The 25,247-nt window shown below is 45.8% G+C and overlaps 1 protein-coding gene across 3 annotated transcripts in view; it reads left to right on the top strand.

Moving 5' to 3' along the window:
* Window positions 1-25,247, top strand: part of WDHD1 (WD repeat and HMG-box DNA binding protein 1) — a 125,308-nt gene that overhangs the window by 87,775 nt on the left and 12,286 nt on the right. For all 3 annotated transcript variants that reach the window (XM_077269941.1, XM_077269924.1, XM_077269934.1), the window contains exons 18-22: window positions 12,772-12,903; window positions 14,950-15,179; window positions 16,762-16,901; window positions 21,791-21,847; window positions 23,467-23,510. In XM_077269941.1, coding sequence (XP_077126056.1) covers window positions 12,772-12,903; window positions 14,950-15,179; window positions 16,762-16,901; window positions 21,791-21,847; window positions 23,467-23,510 — 603 coding nt within the window. The remainder of the gene's footprint in view (window positions 1-12,771; window positions 12,904-14,949; window positions 15,180-16,761; window positions 16,902-21,790; window positions 21,848-23,466; window positions 23,511-25,247) is intronic.

Here is a 25,247-nt window from a genome sequence, read left to right as displayed (position 1 = left end):
CTTATTACATCAGTGACTGTGCTGCTTTAGAGCATTTAATACACCAGTGACTGCACGACTCGAATACTTATTACACCAGTGACTGTGCTGCTCTAGAGCATTTAATACACCAGTGACTGCACGACTCTGGAGTACTTATTACACCAGTCACTGCACTGCTCTGAAACACTTATTACACGAGTGACTGTGCTGCTCTAGAGCACTTATTACACCAGTGACTGTGCTGCTCAAGAGCACTTATTACACCAGTGACTGTGCTGCTCTGGAGCACTTATTACACCATTCACTGTGCTGCTCTAGAGCATTTAATACACCAGTGACTGCTGCTCTAGAGCATTTAATACACCAGTGACTGCTGCTCTAGAGCATTTAATACACCAGTGACTGTGCTGCTCTAGAGCACTTATTACACCAGTCACTGTGCTGCTCTAGAGCATTTAATACACCAGTGACTGCTGCTCTAGAGCATTTAATACACCAGTGACTGTGCTGCTCTAGAGCACTTATTACACCAGTGACTGCTGCTCTAGAGCACTTATTACACCAGTGACTGCGCTGCTCTAGAGCACTTATTACACCAATGACTGTGCTGCTCTAGAGCATTTAATACACCAGTGACTGCACTGCTCTAAAGCACTTATTACACCAGTGACTGCGCTGCTCTGGAGCACTTATTACACCAGTCACTACACTGCTCTAAAGCACTTATTACACCAGTGACTGTGCTGCTCTAGAGCACTTATTACACCAGTCACTGCGCTGCTCTAAAGCACTTATTACACCAGTGACTGCGCTGCTCTGGAGCACTTATTACACCAGTCACTACACTGCTCTAAAGCACTTATTACACCAGTGACTGTGCTGCTCTAGAGCACTTATTACACCAGTCACTGCGCTGCTCTAAAGCACTTATTACACCAGTGACTGCACTGCTCTAGAGCATTTAACCCCTTCATGGCCTTGGGATTTTCCGTGTTCGTTTTTCGCTCCCCTCTTTCCCAGAGCCATAACTTATTTTATTTTTCCGTCAATATGGCCATGTGAGGGTTTGTTTTTTGCTGGACAAGTTGTACTTTTGAACAACATCATTGGTTTTACCATGTCGTGTACTAGAAAACAGGAAAAAACAGGAAAAAAATTCCAAGTGCAGTGAAATTGCAAAAAAAGCGCAATTCCATGCGTGTTTTTTGTTTGGCTTTTTTTTGCTAGGTTCACTAAATGCTAAAACTGCCATTATGATTCTCCAGGTCATTACGAGTTCATAGACACCAAACATGTCTAGGTTATTTTTTATTTAAGTGGTGAAAAAAAATTCCAAACTTTGCTAAAAAAAAAATTAAAAAATTGCGCCATTTTCCGATACCCGTAGCGTCTCCATTTTTCGTGATCTGGGGTCAGGTGAGGGCTTATTTTTGCGCACCAAGCTGACGTTTTTTAGTGATACCATTTTGATGCAGATAAAGTTAAGTCCATATATATTTGGACAGAGACAACATTATTCTAATTTTGGTTATAGACATTACCACAATGAATTTTAAACAAAACAATTCAGATGCAGTTGAAGTTCAGACTTTCAGCTTTCATTTGAGGGTATCCACATTAAAATTGGATGAAGGGTTTAGGAGTTTCAGCTCCTTAACATGTGCCACCCTGTTTTTAAAGGGACCAAAAGTAATTGGACAGATTAAATAATTTTAAATAAAATGTTCATTTCTAGTACTTGGTTGAAAACCCTTTGTTGGCAAAGACTGTATGAAGTCTTGAACTCATGGACATCACCAGACGCTGTGTTTCCTCCCTTTTGATGCTCTGCCAGGCCTTCACTGTGGTGGTTTTCAGTTGCTGTTTGTTTGTGGGCCTTTCTGTCTGAAGTTTAGTCTTTAACAAGTGAAATGCAAGCTCAATTGGGTTGAGGTCAGGTGACTGACTTGGCCATTCAAGAATATTCCACTTGGGTTGCTTTGGCTTTATGTTTTGGGTTATTGTCCATCTGTAGTATGAAACGACGACCAATCAGTTTGGCTGCATTTGGCTGGATCTGAGCACACAGTATGGCTCTGAATACCTCAGAATTCATTCGGCTGCTTCTGTCCTGTGTCACATCATCAATAAACACTAGTGACCCAGTGCCACTGGCAGCCATGCATGCCCAAGCCATCACACCGCCTCAGCCGTGTTTTACAGAAGATGTGGTATGCTTTGGGTCATGAGCTGTACCACGCCTTCGCCATACTTTTCTCTTTCCATCATTCTGGTAGAGGTTGATCTTGGTTTCATCTGTCCAAAGAATGTTCTTCCAGAACTGTGCTGGCTTTTTTAGATGTTTTATAGCAAAGTCCAGTCTAGCCTTTTTACTCTTGATGCTTATGAGTGGCTTGCACCGTGCAGTGAACCCTCTGTATTTACTTTCATGCAGACTTCTCTTTATGGTAGATTTGGATATTGATACTCCTACCTCCTGGAGAGTGTTGTTCACTTGGTTGGCTGTTGTGAAGGGGTTTCTCTTCACCATGGAGATTATTCTGCGATCATCCACCACTTTTGTCTTCCATGGACGCCCAGGTCTTTTTGCATTGATGAGTTCACCAGTGCTTTCTTACTCTGTCGCCTCATTGGGGGACACAGGACCATGGGTGTTATGCTGCTGTCCACTAGGAGGCGACACTATGCATAATCTGAAAAAGATTAACCGTGGCTCCTCCTCTGCAGTATACACCCCTGGATGGCGTCAGCCTTCTCCAGTTTTTGCTTAGTGTCGCATAGGAGGCACACCAAATTTTTTTCTACTCTGTTTTTTTTTTTCCCCGACGGATTACAGATGAAGAAAAGTGGGTCTCCTGTGAGACTCCCGGCATGGCTCCTTCCTCGGCCCCCTATTATGGGGTGCCCGGTTGAAGTCGATATGGCTATTTCCCCATGTCGCTCCTTCCCCAGTCCCTCGGGTGCTAGTTCGAAGTCGAGACCCCCCCCTCCTTCCCCAATTCCTTTTCGTTTCTGGGTTGAGGTCGAGGCGAGGATAAAGCCCCCTGATGGTCACAGCAGCACCCTCCCTAATCCCCCTCTGGGGGCATTAGGTTGAGAGGCCACAGGTAGGGCCTGTACAGGCAGCACTCAGCAGCTCCCAGCAATGGGCCAGCACACTGCGCCTGCATCCAGGGACCCCAGCCCAGCTGCGGGCTCCTGTCGGGGCCAGGGGGAGTGCAGGCAGGCATGGCACAATAGAGACACAGGGCCTCCTGCGCCCCTGTCTCTGCCGCAGCACCAGCTCTATACTGCCTCAGGGGGACCCCTCACCGGGCCCCCCTTCCGCTTATAGCCCCACCGCTATCCTGTTAAATCCGGGGGGTCCGGTTAAGATCCGTCCCCCCTCCCGGACTTTCGCGCCGGCCTGGAGCCTTTCTGGGCATGAGGCATCTAATTTAGGCCCCGGCTTCGGCCTAGCTGAAGCCGCCACCTCCTCTCCGCCCCCCGGATGACAAATATGACACTCTACAGTGTCATAGAGGGGGCGGATCGAGACAGGGCGCGTTTTTACACAGCTCTGCTGCCTTTTTTTCCAGCTCTCCGCCCCCTTTCTCCCCCTTCCTCTTCTTCCCGGCGGCCATTTCTGCTGCAGATTAACCCTGCATCTCCCGGTCAGCCGGACCAGGACCAGACCAGCTAGTCTCCGGGGGGGGGCACAGAACTGTGGATCTTCGGCGCTGGACCTAGGGGCAAACTGGTGGGGTAAGATCACAGCTGGGTTTTTTACTCGGCTGTGAATCCATATTCCCTATAAGGCTCCCCTATAGGTTCCTCTGCATAGGCACCCCTCTAGGGTCCTCTGCATAGCCAGCCCTTCTGCACTCTGCACTATGCCGGGCTCAAGGTCCAAGAGAACCAGGCAGGACTGCTATTATGCATTCTGCACAGCCTGCAGGACCGCTCTCCCCGGTGGCAGCACGTACCCACACTGCCAGGACTGCATCAAGACTACTGTGTCAGAGCCCCAAGAAGCCCCTGCCAATGCTTCGGTGTCTAATGCCACGCCGGAATGGGTCACTCAGATGTCGCAATCTATGACGCAGTCTATAGATAACCTAACCTAACCTCCACATTGCTAATTGCATTTCACTAATCGCAAATATCTGGAGGCGTGGTACCCCTTCCCGCAGAAGGACACCAAGGAATGGACAGATCCACCCGAAGTGGACCCACCAGTCTCTAGACTAGCAGCACAGACTCTCCTTTCACTGCCAGATAGCTCAACCCTCAGGGACGCAGCAGACCGGCAGGTAGAACGCATGGCTCGTTCAATTTTCGAGGCTGCAGGGGCATCCCTGGCTCCGCGTTCGCTTCAGTTTGGGCTGCCAAGGCCATTCTGGCCTGGGCCAAAAATTTACAAGCTGGCCTCCAAGCATCCACTCCTGAGCTGTTGGACCAAGCGGTTCAAATAGCAGTGGTAGCAGATTACATGCTTCATGCAGCTCTGGATTCAGCAAGGGGTGTAGCGGGGATAGCATCAAACACCATCACAATTCGGCGTATCCTCTGGCTGCGGGAATGGAAAGCGGATGCAGCCTCAAAGAAGTCCCTCACACACCTCCCCTACCTCAGTGGGCGACTTTTCGAGGAACAGTTGGACACGATGATATCCAACGCCACCGGGGGTAAGAGTACCTCTCTTCCCCAACAGAAACCTAAACGCACTTACAAGAAGCGTAACCAAACTCGATTCCGATCCTTTCGAAACTCCTCGGGCTGGTCCGTCTCGCGTCCAGCACAAAATCTTAACCGTTCCCCACGCAGGGACAACTCACGATCGACGCAAAGGTCGGACAGGACCTGGCAGTCAAAAGCAGGCCAGTCTAAGCCCAGAGGAGGAAAATCTCAGACTTTCTCCTCATCATGACTCACGGACTCCGGAAGACACCACACCTGTAGGCGGACAACTTTTGCTCTTTCATCAAGTCTGGCTGCCTATTACAGAAGACTGGTGGGTCAGGGAACTAGTGTCTTCCGGATACAAGATAGAGTTCACCTCCAACCCACCGGACCGATTCTTCCTCTGTTCCCCCAAAACCACCAGCTAAGGCTCGTGCCTTTCAACAAGCGGTCTCCTCGCTTTTTCAAGCAGGAGTCATAGTACCAGTCCCCACGGCCGAGCGCTTCTACTCCAATCTATTCGTAGTCCCCAAGAAAGGAGGCAGTGTACAGCCCATACTGGACCTAAAACAACTCAACAAATATGTACGGGTCCGTCACTTCCGCATGGAGTCCCTCCGGTCCATCATTGCGTCCATGGAGAAGGGAGAATATCTTGCCTCTATAGACATACAAGACGCATACCTGCATTTACCGATTGCTCCTGCCCATCAGAGATTTCTCAGGTTCGCAATCGACCAGGACCACTACCAGTTTGTGGCTCTCCCGTTCGGACTCGCCACGGCTCCCAGAGTGTTTACCAAAGTCATGGCAGCCACCATGGACATCCTGCACTCCAGAGGCATAGTAGTCGTTCCATACTTGGACGATCTACTCATCAAGGCTTCAACCTTCAAGGTCTGCGAGCTCAGCATCTCAATCACAATCGACACTCTGAGTCGCATGGGCTGGTTAGTCAACCTACCAAAGTCATCACCAACCCTGATTCAGTCTCTGACGTTCCTGAGAATGTTATTCAATACTTCCAGGGGTCTAGTGCTCCTTCCCAAGGACAAGGCACTGGCTCTCCACCTAGGAGTTCGCACCCTCCTCCACAAACCCCCTCGATCTCTCCGGTTTGCCATGAGAGTCCTCGGCAGGATGGGGGCAGCAATAGAAGCGGTCCCATTGGCCCAGTTTCACCTCAGACCTCTCCAACTAGCCATTCTCAAGTCCTGGGACAGGAATCCCTTTTCTCTCGACAGGGAGTTCCAGCTAATGTCATCAACCAGGAGGTCCCTGCACTGGTGGCTCAAGCCAACCTCGCTAGCAAAGGGGAAATCCTTTCTCACAGGTCAATGGAAGGTTCTGACCACCGATGCGAGCCTGACGGGTTGGGGTGCGGTGCACCTACACCACAGGGCACAGGGCAAGTGGTCCCCAGTGGAAGCGACCATGCCCATCAACATCCTGGAAATTCGGGCCATCCTCCTGGCATTGAGGGCCTTCCATCACTTACTAGAAGCCTCTCACATCGGAATACAATAGGACAATGCCACAGCTGTGGCATATGTGAACCACCAAGGGGGGGGACCTGCAGCGCCCAGGCGATGCGAGAAGTGTCACACATCCTCCACTGGGCGGAGGACACAAGGTCGGTTCTCTCGGCGGTCCACATTCCGGGTGTGGACAACTGGGAAGCAGACTTCCTCAGCCGACAAGGAATAGACTCGGGAGAGTGGTCTCTCCATCCCGAAATTTTTCGCCAGATCTGCCATCGCTGGGGGACCCTAGATGTGGACCTAATGGCATCCCACTTCAATACCAAGGTCTCCAACTTCATGGCCAGAACACACAATCCGCGGTCGCTCGGATCAGACGCTCTGGTTCAGGACTGGACCCAGTTCCAGCTTCTGTACATTTTTCCACCTCTACCCCTGATATCCAGAGTGGTGAGGAAGATCAAGCAAGAGCGAGTTCCAACCATTGTAATCGCACCGGACTGGCCCGGACGTACATGGTACGCCGACATCGTACAACTTACAGCAGACGCCCCCTGGTGCCTCCCCGACCTCCCAGGTCTTCTATCACAAGGCCCATTCTACCACCAGAACTCAGGGGCCCTCAATTTGACGGTGTGGCCCTTAAAACCTGGGTTCTAACCCAGGCAGGGCTCTCGCCGGACGTTATTGGGACCATGATCAGGGCACGGAAGCCAGCTTCTGCCAAGATCTATTACCGTACCTGGAAAGCTTTCTTTACCTGGTGCGAATCTCGTGGCCAGACCCCATTCCCTTCTTCCCTTCCCAAACTACTTGGTTTTCTCCAATCGGGTCTGGAGGACAGGCTGTCCCTGGGCTCGCTTAAGAGCCAGGTTTCAGCCCTCTCAGTGCTCTTTCAAAGGCGCATTGCTACCAAGCCGCAAGTAAGGACATTCCTTCAGGGGGTTTCCCGATTTGGTTCCCCCCTACAGACAACCACTAGAAACGTGGGACCTCAACCTGGTCCTGACAGCATTGCAGGAACCACCCTTTGAACCCCTTAAGGAGGTCCCGCTCCGCCTTCTATCCCAGAAGGTGGTTTTCCTGGTGGCAATCACCTCGCTACGCAGGATGTCTGAACTGACAGCACTCTCCTGCAGAAGGCTCTTCCTGGCTTTTCACCAGGACAAGGTAGTTCTCCGTACGGTCCCATCCTTCCTTCCGAAGGTTGTGTCCAATTTCCACCTCAATGAGGAAATTTCTCTGCCTTCCCTTTGTCCGGTCCCGGTTCATAGAGTGGAGAGGGCTCTGCATACGCTTGACCTTGTCAGGCCATGGCGTATATATGTGTCTAGGACTGCGTCCTTCCGGAGGTCTGATTCTCTTTTCCTTCTTCCGGAAGGCAGCCGCAAGGGTCTGCCAGCCTCCAAAGCTACCCTTGCCAGGTGGATCACATCCACCATACAAGAAGCCTACCGCCTTAAGAATTCTCCTCTTCCAACCGGTATTACGGCACACTCTACACGGGCAGTAGGGGCCTCCTGGGCCATTCGGCACAACAAGTGTGTAAGGCGGCCACTTGGACTAGCCTACACACGTTTACTAAACACTACAGGGTACATATCCAGTCCTCAGCGGACGCGAGCCTGGGTAGATGTGTTCTGCAGGCGGCGGTGCCCCAAGTATAGGGGCCTGTCTGCACAATATTCATCCATTGCTTCCCACCCAGGCACTGCTTTAGGACGTCCCATGGTCCTGTGTCCCCCAATGAGGTGACAGAGTAAAGGAGATTTTTGTGTACTCACCGTAAAATCTGTTTCTCTTAGCCTCTAATTGGGGGACACAGCTCCCACCCTGTTGCCCTTTCCGGGCCATTGTTACTGTTGGGTTCTCATATTGTGTTTCTTGAGCTCGTACATAGTTGCCTTCTTATAGGCATGGTTATGTTATTCATGTTACATTCCTCCTACTGCTTTTGCACAAAACTGGAGAAGGCTGACGCCATCCAGGGGTGTATACTGCAGAGGAGGAGCCACGGTTAATCTTTTTCAGATTATGCATAGTGTCGCCTCCTAGTGGACAGCAGCATAACACCCATGCTCCTGTGTCCCCCAATTAGAGGCTAAGAGAAAGAGATTTTACGGTGAGTACACAAAAATCTCCTTTTCTTTCTCAGGATGTACCAAACTGTAGATTTTGCCACTCCTAATATTGTAGCAATTTCTCGGATGGGTTTTTTCTGTTTTCGCAGCTTAAGGATGGCTTGTTTCACCTGCATGGAGAACTCCTTTGACCGCATGTTTACTTCACAGCAAAACCTTCCAAATGCAAGCACCACACCTCAACACACACATCAACTCCAGGTCTTTTATTTGCTTAATTTACTCCGTTACTAAAGAAACCCACCCTCGACCCATCCTGCACAAACAACTACAGACTGGTCTCCAATCTCCCCTTCATCTCTAAACTCTTGGAGCGCCTAGTCTACTCCCGCGTTACCCGTTACCTCTCCATTCACTCCCTCCTAGACCCTTCACAGTCTGGCTTCCGCCCCCTATACTCGACAGAAACTCCACTCATCAAAGTGACCAACGACCTTCTGACAGCAAAATGTAATGGTGACCACTCTCTGCTCATTCTTCTCGATCTTTCTGCAGCTTTCGACACTGTTGACCACCCTCTCTTACTCTCTAGGCTCCAGTCACTTGGCATTAAGGACACTGCTCTCTCCTGGTTTTCCTCCTATCTTTCTGACTGCTCCTTCAGTGTTCTGTTCTCTGGCTCCACTTCATCTCCTCTTCCTCTCACTGTCGGGGTACCCCAGGGCTCAGTCCTTGGCCCCCTTCTCTTCTCCCTCTACACGGCCCCAATTGGACAGACCATCAGCAGATTGGGCTTTCAGTACCATCTTTATGCCGACGACACACAGCTATATACGTCATCCCCTGGCCTTACTCCTCCTGTACTACGGAACACCACTGACTGTCCGCAATCTCTGACATCATGTCCGCTCTCTATCTGAAACTCACCCTCTCCAAAACTGAACTTCTTCTGCTACCACCATCTACTAACCTCCCTAAACCTGACATTTCCTCTCCGTGGGTGGCACCATAATAACACCCCGGCAGCAGGCGCGCTGTCTGGGTGTTATGTTTGACTCCGATCTCTCCTTCACATCCCATATACAATCTCTTGCCCGCTCATGCCGCTTACACCTAAAGAACATCTCTAGAATCCGCCCTTTTCTCACTATAGAAACAACAAAAACCCTCACTGTCGCCCTGATCCACTCCCGCCTGGACTACTGCAACGCTCTATTAATTGGCCTCCCCCTCACTCGACTTTCCCCTCTCCAGTTTATCCTTAATGCAGCAGCCAGGGTCGTCTATCTAGCTAATCGTTACTCAAACCCGTCCGCTCTTCGCCAGTCATTACACTGGCTGCCCATTCATTACAGGATACAATTCAAAGTACTTGTTCTCACTCACAAAGCTCTTCACAGTGCATCACCCCCTTACATCTCCTCCCTCATTTCTGTCTATCGGCCTAACCGACCTCTGCGCTCTGCAAATGACTTTCGACTAACCTCTGCACTAATCCGTACCTCCCACTCCCGACTACAAGACTTCTCCCGTGCTGCGCCAATCCTCTGGAATGCTCTACCCCAAGAAATTAGGACCATCCACAATTTGCATAGTTTTAGGTGCTCCCTCAAAACACATTTGGTTCAGAGCGGCCTATCATGTTCCCTAATCAGTTATTTTGTTTGTGTGTAGCCCATTCACTGCTTCCATCTATGCCCCACTCCCTGAAGATGGCTGCACCATCATTGTAAATACATCATTGTAAATACACACCTGTACTTTGTATTTCCCCGCCTCATTGTAGATTGTAAGCTCTCACGAGCAGGGTCGTCTTGTGTTGCTATAATTATTGTATTGTTAACATTGTTACTTATGACTGTTGTGTTTGAAGCTGTTAAACTGTAAAGCGCTGCGGAATATGTTGGCACTATATAAATAAAGATTATTATTATTATTATTATTATTATTATTAATAATTGAGAATGACATAACAAAGGGATTGCCCACACCTGTCCATGAAATAGCCTTGGATTCAATTGTCCAATTACTTTTGGTCCCTTTAAAAACAGGGTGGCACATGTTAAGGAGCTGAAACTCCTAAACCCTTCATCCAATTTTAATGTGGATACCCTCAAATGAAAGCTGAAAGTCTGAACTTCAACTGCATCTGAATTGTTTTGTTTAAAATTCATTGTGGTAATGTCTATAACCAAAATTAGAAAAAATGTTGTCTCTGGCCAAATATATATGGACTTAACTGTACGTTCTTTTGATCGCCCGTTGTTGCATTTTAATGCAATGTCGCGGGGACCAAATTAACGTAATTCGGGCATTTAGAATTTTTTTCTCGCTACGCCGTTAAGCGATCAGGTTAATCCTTTTTTTTAATTGATAGATAGGGCGATTCTGAATGTGGTGATACCAATTATGTGTATAATTGATTTTATTTTTATTGTTTTATTTTGAATGGGGCGAAAGGGGGATGATTTAATCTTTTATATATTTTTTTATTTATTTCCTATTTTTTTAAACATTTTTTTTTTACTTTTGCCATGCTTCAATAGCCTTCATGGCATAGCCTGATCGTCTCTGCTACATAGCAGCGATCATCAGATCGCTCCTATGTAGCTGAATTACAGGCTTGCTATGAACGCCAACCACAGGATGGCGCTCACAGTAAGCCAGCATCAGCAACCATAGAGGTCTCAAGGAGACCTCTGGTTACTATGCCGACGCATCGCTGACCCCCGATCATGTGATGGGGGTTGGCGATGCGCGCATTTCTGGCCGGAAGCTGTAGTTAAATGCCGCTGGCAGCGTTTTACATTTAACTAGTTAATAGCAGTGGGTGGATCGCGATTCCACTCGCCGCTATTTTGCGCACATGTCAGCTGTACAAAACAGCTGACATGTCGCGGCTCTGATGTGGGCTCACCACCGGAGCCCACATCAAAGCAGGGGATCTGACCTCGGACATACTATCCCGTTCGAGGTAGGAAAGGGGTTAATACACCAGTGACTGCACTGCTCTAAAGCACTTATTACACCAGTGACTGCAGGATTCTAGAGTAGTTATTACACCAGCACCGTTAGGAATGATGGTTTCTCTCACCAATCACTGAGCCTGCAGATAGTGTTGCCCCTCTGAGCTATATTTCGCTGTGCCTGGCTTAAACTTTGCACCCCGCCTGTTACCTGGAGCAAGCGCCACCTTCTGGGGAAAATCGCCAGCCGGATCCACCATCTTCTCATCTTCCTATCTTCTTTCTATACTCTGTTCTTCGCCAGCACCTGGGGGGTGAGAGAAATGTACCTCCCCATCCATGATATATTGGATGTCCGAAAATCCTGCGTTGTGGGGCGTCCGCGTCTCCTCAAACCGACAGGCTCTGGTGGGCAAGTGGGTAGGGGATGGAGGCAGGACCGACGATCGGATCACCTAAACACGCTTCTGTGTTAGAGGCTGGGGTCCTGCCGAGTAGACGTATGAGGATAAGGGGTGGCAGTACACGCCGTACTCAGTCTCTTTGTGGGAGTACAGGTACCTGAAAGAAAATGACGCACACCGAGGTAGATATGGGTCTAATGAAAGACCCGTGTCCACCTCCTACTGACACTAAGCTAAAACTGATTAAGGCTACTTTCACATTTGCGTTGTGCGCCGCAGCGCCGGCGACGCAACGCACAACGCAAACAAAGACGCACCAAAACGCATGCACAACGCTGCGTTTTGCGACGCATGCGTCCTTTTTTTGCTTGATTTTGGACGCACAAAAAATGCAACTTGTAGCGTCCTCTGCGCCATGACGCGTGCGCCGCAGGGACGCATGCGTTGCAAAACGCAAGTGCAACGCATGTCCATGCGCCCCCATGTTAAATATAGGGGCGCATGACGCATGCGGCGGCGACGCTGCGGCGCCGAACGCTAATGTGAACGTAGACTAACCTAGTGCCAGTCGGTGGGGTGTACACTGCGGAGGAGGATAACTTTTTTTATGCAGTGTCAACCTAGTGGCAGCAGCATACACCCATGGTTTCCTGTTTCCCCCAATGAAGCGATAGAGAAATGTTATTTATTAATTATTTTGTGTGACACCACTCTCTGATTTAAGGGTACAAAAATTAAAATGGCAACATTTTCTAAATTTTTGCCAAATTTCCTTTTTTTTCGTAAATAAACACAAGTTATAAGGAAAACATTTTACCACTAATATGAAGTACAATATGTCAAGAAAAAAACAGTCTCAGAATCAGTGGGCTACTTTGAAGCGTTCCAGATCTATAATGTCATAAAATGACAGTGGTCAGAATTGTAAAAATTGGCTTGGTCATTAAGCACCAAATTGGCTCTGTCACTAAGGGGTTAAAGTTATGGCTCTGGGAAGAAGGGGAGCAAAAAAACGAAAGCGAAAAAATGAAAAATCTCAAGGTGGTGAATTAATTAATATAATAAAAAAAATAATTATTGTTGTTGTCACTTGAATAGGACGTTATGGGCCTACTCACATAATATGCAGTGCAAATGGAATTATATTTTGATTCTACTGTCATGTTTTTTTTTTCTCTTTTTTTTCGTTTTCTAGGAACAATACTGGAGGTCTCATATCTTCACCAACCATCTTGATTATTTGGCTAAGAATGGTTACGAATGTGATGAAAATGTGAAGACTGAAGCTGAAAAGGAGCAGCAGGAATTGTTAATGAAGATGTTTGCTGTGAGTAATTAGAATACAGTGGTTATGTATGTGTATATATGTGTATGTATGTGCGTATATATATGTGTGTATATGCATGTATGTGTTTATATATATGTGTGCGTATAAATGTTGTTACTATCCACCTTTTGAGTCTCCCCTTTTCCTCATAGATTGTAGCTTGCGAGCAGGGCCCTCACTTCTCTTGGTATCTGTTTTGTTCTGTGTTTATTGTTATGCTGTAATGTCTATTGTCTGTACAAGTCCCCTCTAAATTGTAAAGTGCTGCGGAAAATGTTGGCGCTACAGAAATAAAATTATTATTATATGTGTATGCATGTGTGTATATATGTGCATATGTATGTATGTGCATGTATATGTAATAATAATAATTTTATTTCTATAGCGCCTACATATTCCGCAGCACTTTACATTTTAGAGGAAACTTGTACAGATAATAGACATTACAACATAACAATAAGTACATAGATCAAAACAGATACCAGGAGGAATGAGGGCCCTGCTCGCAAGCTGCAATCTATGAGGAAAAGGGGAGACACGAAAGGTGGATGTATGTATGTATATATATATATATATATATATATATATATATATATATATATATATATATATATTGCTCAAAAAGGGAACACTAAAATCCCACATCCTAGGCATAAATGAATGAAATATTCCAGTTGTAAATCTTTATTCATTACATAGTGAAATGTGTTGAGAACAATAAAATCTAAAAATTATCAATCTAAATCACAAGTAATATCCCATGGAGGTCTGGAGTTGGAATGATGCTCAAAACTTAAGTGGAAAATGAAGTTACAGGCTGATCCAACTTCAGTGGAAATGCCTCAAGACAAGGAAATGATGCTCAGTAGTGTGTGTGGCCTCCATGTGCCTGTATGACCTCCCTACAACGCCTGGGCATACTCCTGATGAGGCGGCGGATGGTCTACTTAGGGATCTCCTCCCAGACCTGGACTAAAGCATCCGCCAACTCTTGGACAGTCTGTGGTGCAACATGACGTTAGTGGATGGTGCGAGACATGATGTCCCAGATGTGTTCAATTGGATTCAGGTCTGGGGAGCGGGTGGGCCAGGCCATAGCTTCAATGTCTTTATCTTGCAGGAACTACCGACACACTCCAGCCACATGAAGTCTGGCATTGTCCTGCATTAGGAGGAACCTAGGGCCAACCGCACCAGCATATTGTCTCACAAGGGGTCTGAGGATCTCGTCTCGTTACCTAATGGCAGTCAGGCTACCTCTGGCGAGCACATGGAGGGCTGTGCGGCACTCCAAAGAAATGCCACCCCACACCATTACTCATCCACTGTCAAACCGGTCATGCTGAAGGATGTTGCAGGCGGCAGATTGCTCTCCATGGCGTCTCCAGACTCTGTCACGTCTGTCACATGTGCTCAGTGTGAATCTTTCATCTGTGAAGAGCACAGGGCCCCAGTGCACAGCAAACCTTCTTGCCACAGCTCGCATTGATGTGCCATCCTGGATGAGCTGCACTACCTGAGCCACTTGTGTGCGTTGTAGTGTCCGTCTCATACTACCACGAGTGTGAAAGCACAACCAACATTCAAAAGTGACCAAAACATCAGCCAGAAAGCATTGGTACTGAGATGTGGTCTGTGGTCCCCACCTGCAGAACCACTCATTTATTAAAGTGTGTCTCGATAATTGCCAATAATTTCCATCTGTTTTCTATTCCATTTGCGGAACAGCATGTGAAATTGAGTGTCAAACAGTGTTGCTTCCTAAGTGGACAATTTGATTTCACAGAAGTTTGAATTACTTGGAGTTATATTCTGTTGTTTAAGTGTTCCCTTTATTTTTTTGAGCAGTGTATGTATGTATGTATCTATCTATATATATATATATACACGCACATACACATGTATAGGCACATATCTGCACACATGCATACACATATATACAGTATATAGGCAAATATATACAGATATATAAACACGTACATGCACATATACACACATACATACACACACCTGTACACATATTCATAACTTTTTTCTGTTCTATAGTTGTCCTGCAAACTGGAGCGTGAATTCCGCTGCGTGGAGCTGGCCGAGCTCATGTCTCAGAACGTGATGAACCTGGCTATTAAGTACGCCTCGCGCTCCAAGAGGCTAATTCTGGCCCAGCGGCTCAGTGAAATGGCTCTAGAAAAAGCCGCAGAAATGGCATCTGCACAACAACAGGAAGATGAGGAGGAGGAAGAAGTAGAAGATTTCCGCAGCGGGCTGACTGCTGGGTAAATACAGTAGGGTCTGTCGTAACCGAGCTGTCCTACATAGGGCAGGATGGACACTAAAATCTCCCTCGTCCAAACATGGAAAAAAATATTACAAATTTGTGCCCATTTATTTGACATATTTTTATTTCTGCAGCATGTAATATAAAAGGCTGAACGTTCATATAACTTGTAACTGAAATGTCTAGATTTAGTCTGTTTCTCAGCTTCTTGGGAAAGCTGTGGAACGACACGGCGGCCATCACGGCTTCCTCGGTTCATTCTCATGCTGGATTCTGCAATCAAGTCTCGCGTTTTGCCACGTGCGTTGCAGCGGGTGAAATGGTCACTGACATCTGCAGCGCATATTGTAAAACTGATGAATCCACAGCATTGGTAAAGTTTACACTGCAGATATTTTTTCAGCATTGCATGAGATGTCCGATAACCTTGTGCTTAATGTTATAAACTCCGGCACATTTTCTGTATGAGAATCTGTTGCATTTTTGCTTCATGCAAATGTGGTGTAAAGTCTGGTTTCCCAGCTTTCCCACACTCTGAATGGCTGAGCTGCATTCAGTCTGTACTGAAACACATCGGGAAGGTTAGATCTCATTATAACCGTACATTCACCCCTCCTCGACATGTAACCTGCCACACGCAACCTCTTGCTTTTATAAGGTGATCGGCAGAAATCCAGAGATCTGGTTGATGAGATTAGGCGGCTAGAATAATTCCTCTTAAGAAGAACTGCTAAATCTGCAAACAAGACTGCTATTGTTACACTGACCGCCACGCACCAGCGTCATGGTCCTGCTTTCAGGAGATTGAGGATTAACAATAATCTGTAGTTGCATGTGAACACCGGCCATTTAAACGATCCCTGCTCAAAGCAATAGTCTCTTCTTTCTCTGGGATCAATAACTCTTGTCCCGCATTCACCAGAGACTAAATATATTTTTTCTCATGTAAAGCAGTGACCCGCCGTCTGCCCTTAGTACATTTTATTTATTTTTTGTTACTTCTATGGCCGTCTTCAGCTCCTCGTTTTCACCACTAGGTGGAGCAGGCATATATGTCCATTTATGGACAGTCCGAGAACGTTGTATGATGGGTTACAGGTGGATATCTGGCTGCAATTTCTACACATGGAAGACCCTCAATGCTGCTTGTGAAGAGGTGCCAAATAGAAAGCATCCTTGGTCTTCAAAGCATGCTACACATTTTCTGTAGCAATTTCTCCTTAGGCTTTATGTTTGTTGTGTGCCCATCTGGCCTTATTTTGCATTGCATGGTCCAGGTCCAGTGACCTTTCAGCTTGCAAGCTATTAACATCTGGCCTTAAGGCGCTCGATGCTACATAAATGCAAAGTGACTGCAGTGAGAGTCATCACACTATGGAAGGAAAGACCTGACGTTGGGGACGACTGCGGCACCCCGGTCCATGCCGCCTCTGCCATCGTATCGTTTGAACATAGCTCGCCCCATACTTCACACAGATGGCTGCACCGTCTGCGAGGTGTATAATCTGAACAGTCACATAGGAGGATTTGGGTCACTTTCCAGAATTTCATTAATCGATATGACGGGTACTTTCTTATAGATACAGCAGGACGGCCACAGAATGGGAGAGGCCGAGCTCCAAACCACCGACACGGAAACTGGAGGCGAATTGTGAGGATGGAGATGAAGAAACAGATGAAGTTCAGCAGCCGGACACTCCCCACCTAAATAAGAAGAATAGTATGTTTATTGCAAATCAATGTTTTACATGAAGCATCATTAATTTACTTATTAGTTTACAGGGAACCTGTCAGCAGATTTATACAGCTCCACTCATGGACAGCATAAAATAGCGACAGGCTACAACATGGCAGCAAACTTTAACACAGCAGCGTATCAGCCTGACACTAATGTTCAAAAGCTGCACTCATTCTGCTGGTGCAGTCACTGTGTACATACATTACATTACTGATCCTGAGTTACATCCTGTATTATACCCCAGAGCTGCACTCACTGTTCTGCTGGTGCAGTCACTGTGTACATACATTACATTACTAATCCTGAGATACCTTTTGTATTATACTCCAGAGCTGCACTCACTATTCTGCTGGTACAGTCACTGTGTACAGGCATTACATTACTAATCCTGAGATACCTTCTGTATTATACTCCAGAGCTGCACTCACTATTCTGCTGGTGCAGTCACTATGTACATACATTACTGATCCTGAGTTACATCCTGTATTATACTCCAGAGCTGCACTCACTATTCTGCTGGTGCAGTCACTGTGTACACACATGATATTACAGATCCTGAGTTACATCCTGTATTATGCTCCAGAGCTGCACTCACTATTCTGCTGGTGCAGTCACTGTGTACATATATTATATTACAGATCCTGAGTTACATCCTGTATTATGCTCCAGAGCTGCACTCACTATTCTGCTGGTGCAGTCACTGTATACATACATTACATTACTAATCATGAGTTACATCCTGTATTATACTCCAGACCTGCACTCACTATTCTGCTGATGTCGTCACTGTGTACATACATTACTGATCCTGAGTTACATCCTGTATTATACTCCAGAGCTGCACTCACTATTCTGCTGGTGCAGTCACTGTGTACACACATGATATTACAGATCCTGAGTTACATCCTGTATTATGCTCCAGAGCTGCACTCACTATTCTGCTGGTGCAGTCACTGTGTACATATATTATATTACAGATCCTGAGTTACATCCTGTATTATGCTCCAGAGCTGCGCTCACTATTCTGCTGGTGCAGTCACTGTATACATACATTACATTACTAATCATGAGTTATATCCTGTATTATACTCCAGAGCTGCACTCACTATTCTGCTGGTGCAGTCACTGCGTACATACATTACATTACTGATCCTGAGATACATCTTGTATTATACTCCAGAGCTGCACTCACTATTCTGCTGGTGCAGTCACTGTGTACAGACATTACATTACTAATACTGAGTTACATCCTGTATTATACTCCAGACCTGCACTCACTATTCTGCTGATGCCGTCACTGTGTACATACATTACTGATCCTGAGTTACATCCTGTATTATACTCCAGAGCTGCGCTCACTGTTCTGCTGGTGCAGTCACTGTGTACATACATTACTGATCCTGAGCTACATCCTGTATTATACTCCAGAGCTGCGCTCACTATTCTGCTGGTGCAGTCACTGTGTACATACATTACTGATCCTGAGTTACATCCTGTATTATACTCCAGAGCTGCACTCACTATTCTGCTGGTGCAGTCACTGTGTACACACATGATATTACAGATCCTGAGTTACATCCTGTATTATGCTCCAGAGCTGCACTCACTATTCTGCTGGTGCAGTCACTGTGTACATATATTATATTACAGATCCTGAGTTACATCCTGTATTATGCTCCAGAGCTGCACTCACTATTCTGCTGGTGCAGTCACTGTATACATACATTACATTACTAATCATGAGTTATATCCTGTATTATACTCCAGAGCTGCACTCACTATTCTGCTGGTGCAGTCACTGCGTACATACATTACATTACTGATCCTGAAGATACATCTTGTATTATACTCCAGAGCTGCACTCACTATTCTGCTGGTGCAGTCACTGTGTACAGACATTACATTACTAATCCTGAGTTACATCCTGTATTATACTCCAGACCTGCACTCACTATTCTGCTGATGCCGTCACTGTGTACATATATTACTGATCCTGAGTTACATCCTGTATTATACTCCAGAGCTGCGCTCACTGTTCTGCTGGTGCAGTCACTGTGTACATACATTACTGATCCTGAGTTACATCCTGTATTATACTCCAGAGCTGCGCTCACTATTCTGCTGGTGCAGTCACTGTGTACATACATTATATTACAGATCCTGAGTTGCATCCTGTATTATGCTCCAGAGCTGCACTCACTATTCTGCTGGTGCAGTCACTGTGTACATACATTACTGATCCTGAGTTACATCCTGTATTATACTCCAGAACTGCGCTCACTATTCTGCTGGTGCAGTCACTGTGTACATACATTACTGATCCTGAGTTACATCCTGTATTATACTCCAGACCTGCACTCACTATTCTGCTGATGCTGTCACTGTGTACATACATTACTGATCCTGAGTTACATCCTGTATTATACTCCAGAGCTGCGCTCACTGTTCTGCTGGTGCAGTCACTGTGTACATACATTACTGATCCTGAGTTACATCCTGTATTATACTCCAGAGCTGCGCTCACTATTCTGCTGGTGCAGTCACTGTGTACATACATTATATTACAGATCCTGAGTTGCATCCTGTATTATGCTCCAGAGCTGCACTCACTATTCTGCTGGTGCAGTCACTGTGTACATACATCAGGATCCTCAGTAATGATCCTGAGTTACATCCTGTATTATACTCCAGAACTGCGCTCACTATTCTGCTGGTGCAGTCACTGTGTACATACATTACTGATCCTGAGTTACATCCTGTATTATACTCCAGACCTGCACTCACTATTCTGCTGATGCCGTCACTGTGTACATACATTACTGATCCTGAGTTACATCCTGTATTATACTCCAGAGCTGTGCTCACTGTTCTGCTGGTGCAGTCACTGTGTACATACATTACTGATCCTGAGTTACATCCTGTATTGTACTCCAGAGCTGCGCTCACTATTCTGCTGGTGCAGTCACTGTGTACATACATTACTGATCCTGAGTTACATCCTGTATTATACTCCAGAGCTGCACTCACTATTCTGCTGGTGCAGTCACTGTGTACACACATGATATTACAGATCCTGAGTTACATCCTGTATTATACTCCAGACCTGCACTCACTATTCTGCTGATGCCGTCACTGTGTACATACATTACTGATCCTGAGTTACATCCTGTATTATACTCCAGAGCTGCGCTCACTATTCTGCTGGTGCAGTCACTGTGTACATACATTACTGATCCTGAGTTACATCCTGTATTATACTCCAGAGCTGCACTCACTATTCTGCTGGTGCAGTCACTGTGTACACACATGATATTACAGATCCTGAGTTACATCCTGTATTATGCTCCAGAGCTGCACTCACTATTCTGCTGGTGCAGTCACTGTGTACATATATTATATTACAGATCCTGAGTTACATCCTGTATTATGCTCCAGAGCTGCACTCACTATTCTGCTGGTGCAGTCACTGTATACATACATTACATTACTGATCCTGACATACATCTTGTATTATACTCCAGAGCTGCACTCACTATTCTGCTGGTGCAGTCACTGCGTACATACATTACATTACTGATCCTGAGATACATCTTGTATTATACTCCAGAGCTGCACTCACTATTCTGCTGGTGCAGTCACTGTGTACAGACATTACATTACTAATCCTGAGTTACATCCTGTATTATACTCCAGACCTGCACTCACTATTCTGCTGATGCCGTCACTGTGTACATACATTACTGATCCTGAGTTACATCCTGTATTATACTCCAGAGCTGCGCTCACTGTTCTGCTGGTGCAGTCACTGTGTACATACATTACTGATCCTGAGTTACATCCTGTATTATACTCCAGAGCTGCGCTCACTATTCTGCTGGTGCAGTCACTGTGTACATACATTATATTACAGATCCTGAGTTGCATCCTGTATTATGCTCCAGAGCTGCACTCACTATTCTGCTGGTGCAGTCACTGTATACATACATTACACTACTAATCCTGAGTTACCTCCTGTATTATACTCCAGAGCTGCACTCACTATTCTGCTGGTGCAGACACTGCGTACATACATTACAATACTGATCCTGAGATACATCCTGTATTTAACTCCAGAGCTGCACTCACTATTCTGCTGGTGCAGTCACTGTGTACATACATTACATTACTAATCCTGAGTTACATCCTGTATTATGCTCCAGACCTGCACTCACTATTCTGCTGGTGCAGTCACTGTATGCATATATTACATTACTGATCCTGAGTTACAACCTGTATTATATTCCAGAGCTGCACTCACTATTCTGCTGGTGCAGTCACTGTATGCATACATTACATTACTGATCCTGAGTCACATCCTGTGTTATACCCCAGAGCTGCACTCACTATTCTGCTGGTGCTGTCACTGTGTACATACGTCACCTCCTTTGTTACACTCCAGAGCTGCACTCAGTATTCTGCTTTATTCTGTTAGCATAGCTTACAGTCGCACCCTAACAGCTCAGAGACCTGTAGAGTTGTGATTAGGGCTCTTGGTTTTGGATTACTGCAGGTACTTGGGCTCATACTTCGTCCTCGTTCAACGTGTAATAACTGAGGCAGACTTCGCCGTCTCTGCTTCTTCTGTGACTCTGGTTTCCTCTTCTACAGTATAGTCACTATATTCATTTTTGATGTTTTTATTCTTTCTCAGAACGATGTGAGTAATTGCTTCCACATGTCTCTCTGGGTCTGGTGCACATTCTTCTGTAGTAATGGGGACAGGAGGGTTTCTGTTTTCTTGCTCATCTGTTTCTTTCATAGTTTGTCAGAAGTCATTTTCTACGGTCAGATTTACACTATTAAATTATCGGATTACATTCTCCTTTTCACAGCACACAACCCTTTCAGCAAAACTGTGGCTTCACCTGAGCGGCCTCCTTCAAAGTCCGGTAAGTGACCTTCCACGTGGGGAACAGTTCACACGTTGCAGAAACGCAGAGAGGTTTCCAGACCATAGTATCTCTGTGTTATGGATTATTAGACTTGTCACGCTCCTGTACCACTTGCACAATGGTGTCTGCAGACGTACGGTCTATAGTGGCTGTGAGGGGGTGCATCCATAGGAGCCTTTGGGAATTAATGTTTTACAAACATTTGTTTTCTGATATTGATGCGGTGTAAACGGGCTGCCGAGCACCCGATGAAGGTACTTTATTCATCGGGTAACATCATTGAGGTTGCTTAAAAATAATCGTTCTTGGCAGCACATCATACTGTGTAAAGAAGACATGCTGCCGAGAACAATGATGGTGTATGTGGACAGAGTGATGGTGGTGGTGCAACCGGCCTATGTAAAGAAGACGTGCTGCCAAGAACAATGATGCTGTATGTGAACAGAATGATTGTGGTAACAATCACAGAGGTGCAACCGGCCTATGTAAAGAAGATGTGCTGCCGAGAACAATGATGGTGTATGTGGACAGAATGATGGTGGTAGCAATGACATAGGTGCAACCGGCCTATGTAAAGAAGACGTGCTGCCGAGAACAATGATGGTGTATGTGGACAGAATGATCATGGTTACCATCATGGAGGTGCCATAAGCTTGTGTAAAGAAGACGTGCTGCTGCGGACAGAATAATCGTGGTTACAATCACAGAAGTGCAGTCGGCCTGAGTAAAGAAGACTTGCTGCCGAGAACAATGATGGTGTATGTGGACAGAGTGATGGTGGTAGCAATCACATATGTGCAACCGGCCTATGTAAAGAAGACGTGCTGCCGAGAATAATGATGCTGTATGTGGACAGAATGATGGTGGTAACAATCACAGAGGTGCCACCAGCCTGTGTAAAGAAGACGTGCTGCCGAGAACAATGATGGTGTATGTGGACAGAATGATCACGGCCATGGAGGTGCTACCAGCTTGTATAAAGAAGACGTGCTGCCGTGGACAGAATGATCGTGGTTACAATCACAGAAGTGCAATCGGCCTGAGTAAAGAAGACGTGCTGCCGAGAACTATGATAGTGTATGTGGACAGAATAATGGTGGTTACAATCACGGAGGTGCCCCCAGCATGTGTAAAGAAGACATGCTGCCGAGAACAGTGATGGTGTATGTGGACAGAATGATCATGGCTACAATCACGGAGGTGCCCCCCGGCCTGTCTGAACGGGCAATAAATGGCCAACAATTGGCTTCTATGTAGGAGATGAATGGTGATTTACCAGCCATGGTCGGGCTAAGTTCACTCTCTTAAGCGGAGATCTCATGATGAGTATTTGGTGCTGCAGATTTTTTACAACAATTTAATTAAATTTTTTTTTAAAGTTTATTTATATTTTTTTATCATGCGTTTGCCAGGTACGTGCGCACTGATTCTTCAGAGCAGACACTCTCCAAATCTGCCTCGAAAACTTGGAGTTTCTGCTCCAAAAATAGACACTGTGTGCACATACCTTTACCACATTAATTTTTCTAGGATGGAGGACACCTGTTGACACGTGATCATTGAACTGATGCAGAATCTCTAATCTGTTTTCATTAACTTTCTTTTCTCTTGTAAAGGTGCGATCATGTCGAGCAGCCAAGGCAGAGTTAACCCTTTTAAGGTATTAACTTATTTTGTGGTTTAATATCGATCAAGCACCTGATTGTGCATCTTTCACTTATGTTCCCTTACAGACGATCTGTGCGACGGAGAATCCGCTCTGCTTTACAGGACGCTGTTGTGCAGGAGATTGTAAGAGATCTTACACTGCAAGTGTATTTCACAGTATGCAGACATGTGAACGCTACAGAAAATTACCTATATAATTCAGGATTTTGTATTGTGTGTATGTATGTGTGTGTATAGGTAGGTATATGAGTATATGTGTGTATACATGTGTGTGTATACACTATGTTCCAAATTATTATGCAAATTACATTTTTCTCGGATTTTCCTAAAAGGTCGGGGCAAATGACAGTCAGTCTAATAAAAGTCATCACCCTTTAGAATATACATCGAATTTTATTGGAGAAACCTCCCAATGATAACAGTATAATCTCCAAAATGAATAAAAACAAAATGCACTGTTCCAAGTTATTAGGCACAGTATAATTTCTAAACATATGATATGTTTTAAAGAACTGAAAATGCTCATTTGTGGAATTTGCGGCATTAGGAGGTCACATTCACTGAACAAAAAAGCTATTTAACTCCAAAACATCCTAACAGGCCAAGTTACATGTTAACATAGGACCCCTCCTTTGATATCACCTTCACAGTTCTTGCATCCATTGAACTTGTGAGTTTTTGGAGACTTTCTGCTTGTATTTCTTTGCATGAAGTTGGAATAGCCTCCTAGAGCTTCTGTTTTGGTGTGAACTGCCTCCCACCCTCATAGATCCTTTGCTTGATGATACTCCAAAGGTTCTCTATAGGGTTGAGGTCAGGGGAAGATGGTGGCCACACCATGAGTTTATATCCTTTTATGCCCATAGCAGCCAATGACTCAGGTATTCTTTGCAGCATCAGATGGTGCGTTGTCATGCATGAAGATGATTTTGCTCCTGAAGGCACGTTTCTCCTTTTTATACCATGGAAGAAAGTTGTCAGTCAGAAACTTTATATACTTTGCAGAAGTAATTTTCACACCTTCAGGAACCTTAAAGGGCCCTACCAGCTGTTTCCCCATGCTTCCGGCCCAAAACATGACTCCTCCACTCCTTGCTGACGTCGCAGCCTTGTTAGGACATGGTGGCCATCCACCAACCATCCACTACTCCATCCATCTGGACCATCCACAGTTGCTCGACACTCATCAGTAAGCAAGACTGTTTGAAAATTAGTCTTCATGTATGTCTGGGCCCACTGCAACTGTTTCTGCTTGTGAACACTGTTTAGGGGTGGCCGAATAGTAGGTTTATGCACCACAGCAAGCCTTTGAAGGATCCTACACCTTGAAGTTCGAGGGACTCAAGAGGCACCAGCAGCTTCAAATATCTGTTTGCTGCTTTGTAATGGCTTTCTAACAGCTGCTCTCTTAATCCGATGAACTTTCCTGGCAGAAACCTTCCTCATTCTGCCTTTATCAGCACGAACACGTCTGTGCTCAGATTCAGCCACAAATCTCTTCACAGTATGATGATCACGCTTAAGTTTTCAGGAAATATCTATTGTTTTCATCCCTTGACCAAGGCATTGCACTATTTGATGCTTTTCAGCAACAGAGAGATCCTTTTTATTTCCGATATTGCTTGAAACCTGTGACCTGCTTAATAATGTGGAACATCATTTTTAACCCCTTCCCGACCTTTGACGCCACGTAGGCGTCATGAAAGTCGGTGCCAATCCGACCTGTGAC

Source organism: Ranitomeya variabilis, chromosome 1 (genome assembly GCF_051348905.1).
Source record: "Ranitomeya variabilis isolate aRanVar5 chromosome 1, aRanVar5.hap1, whole genome shotgun sequence".
Taxonomy (NCBI): Eukaryota; Metazoa; Chordata; class Amphibia; order Anura; family Dendrobatidae; genus Ranitomeya; species Ranitomeya variabilis.
Note: the sequence above shows the minus strand (reverse complement) of the source record. Positions and strands in the feature narration are given on the sequence as shown.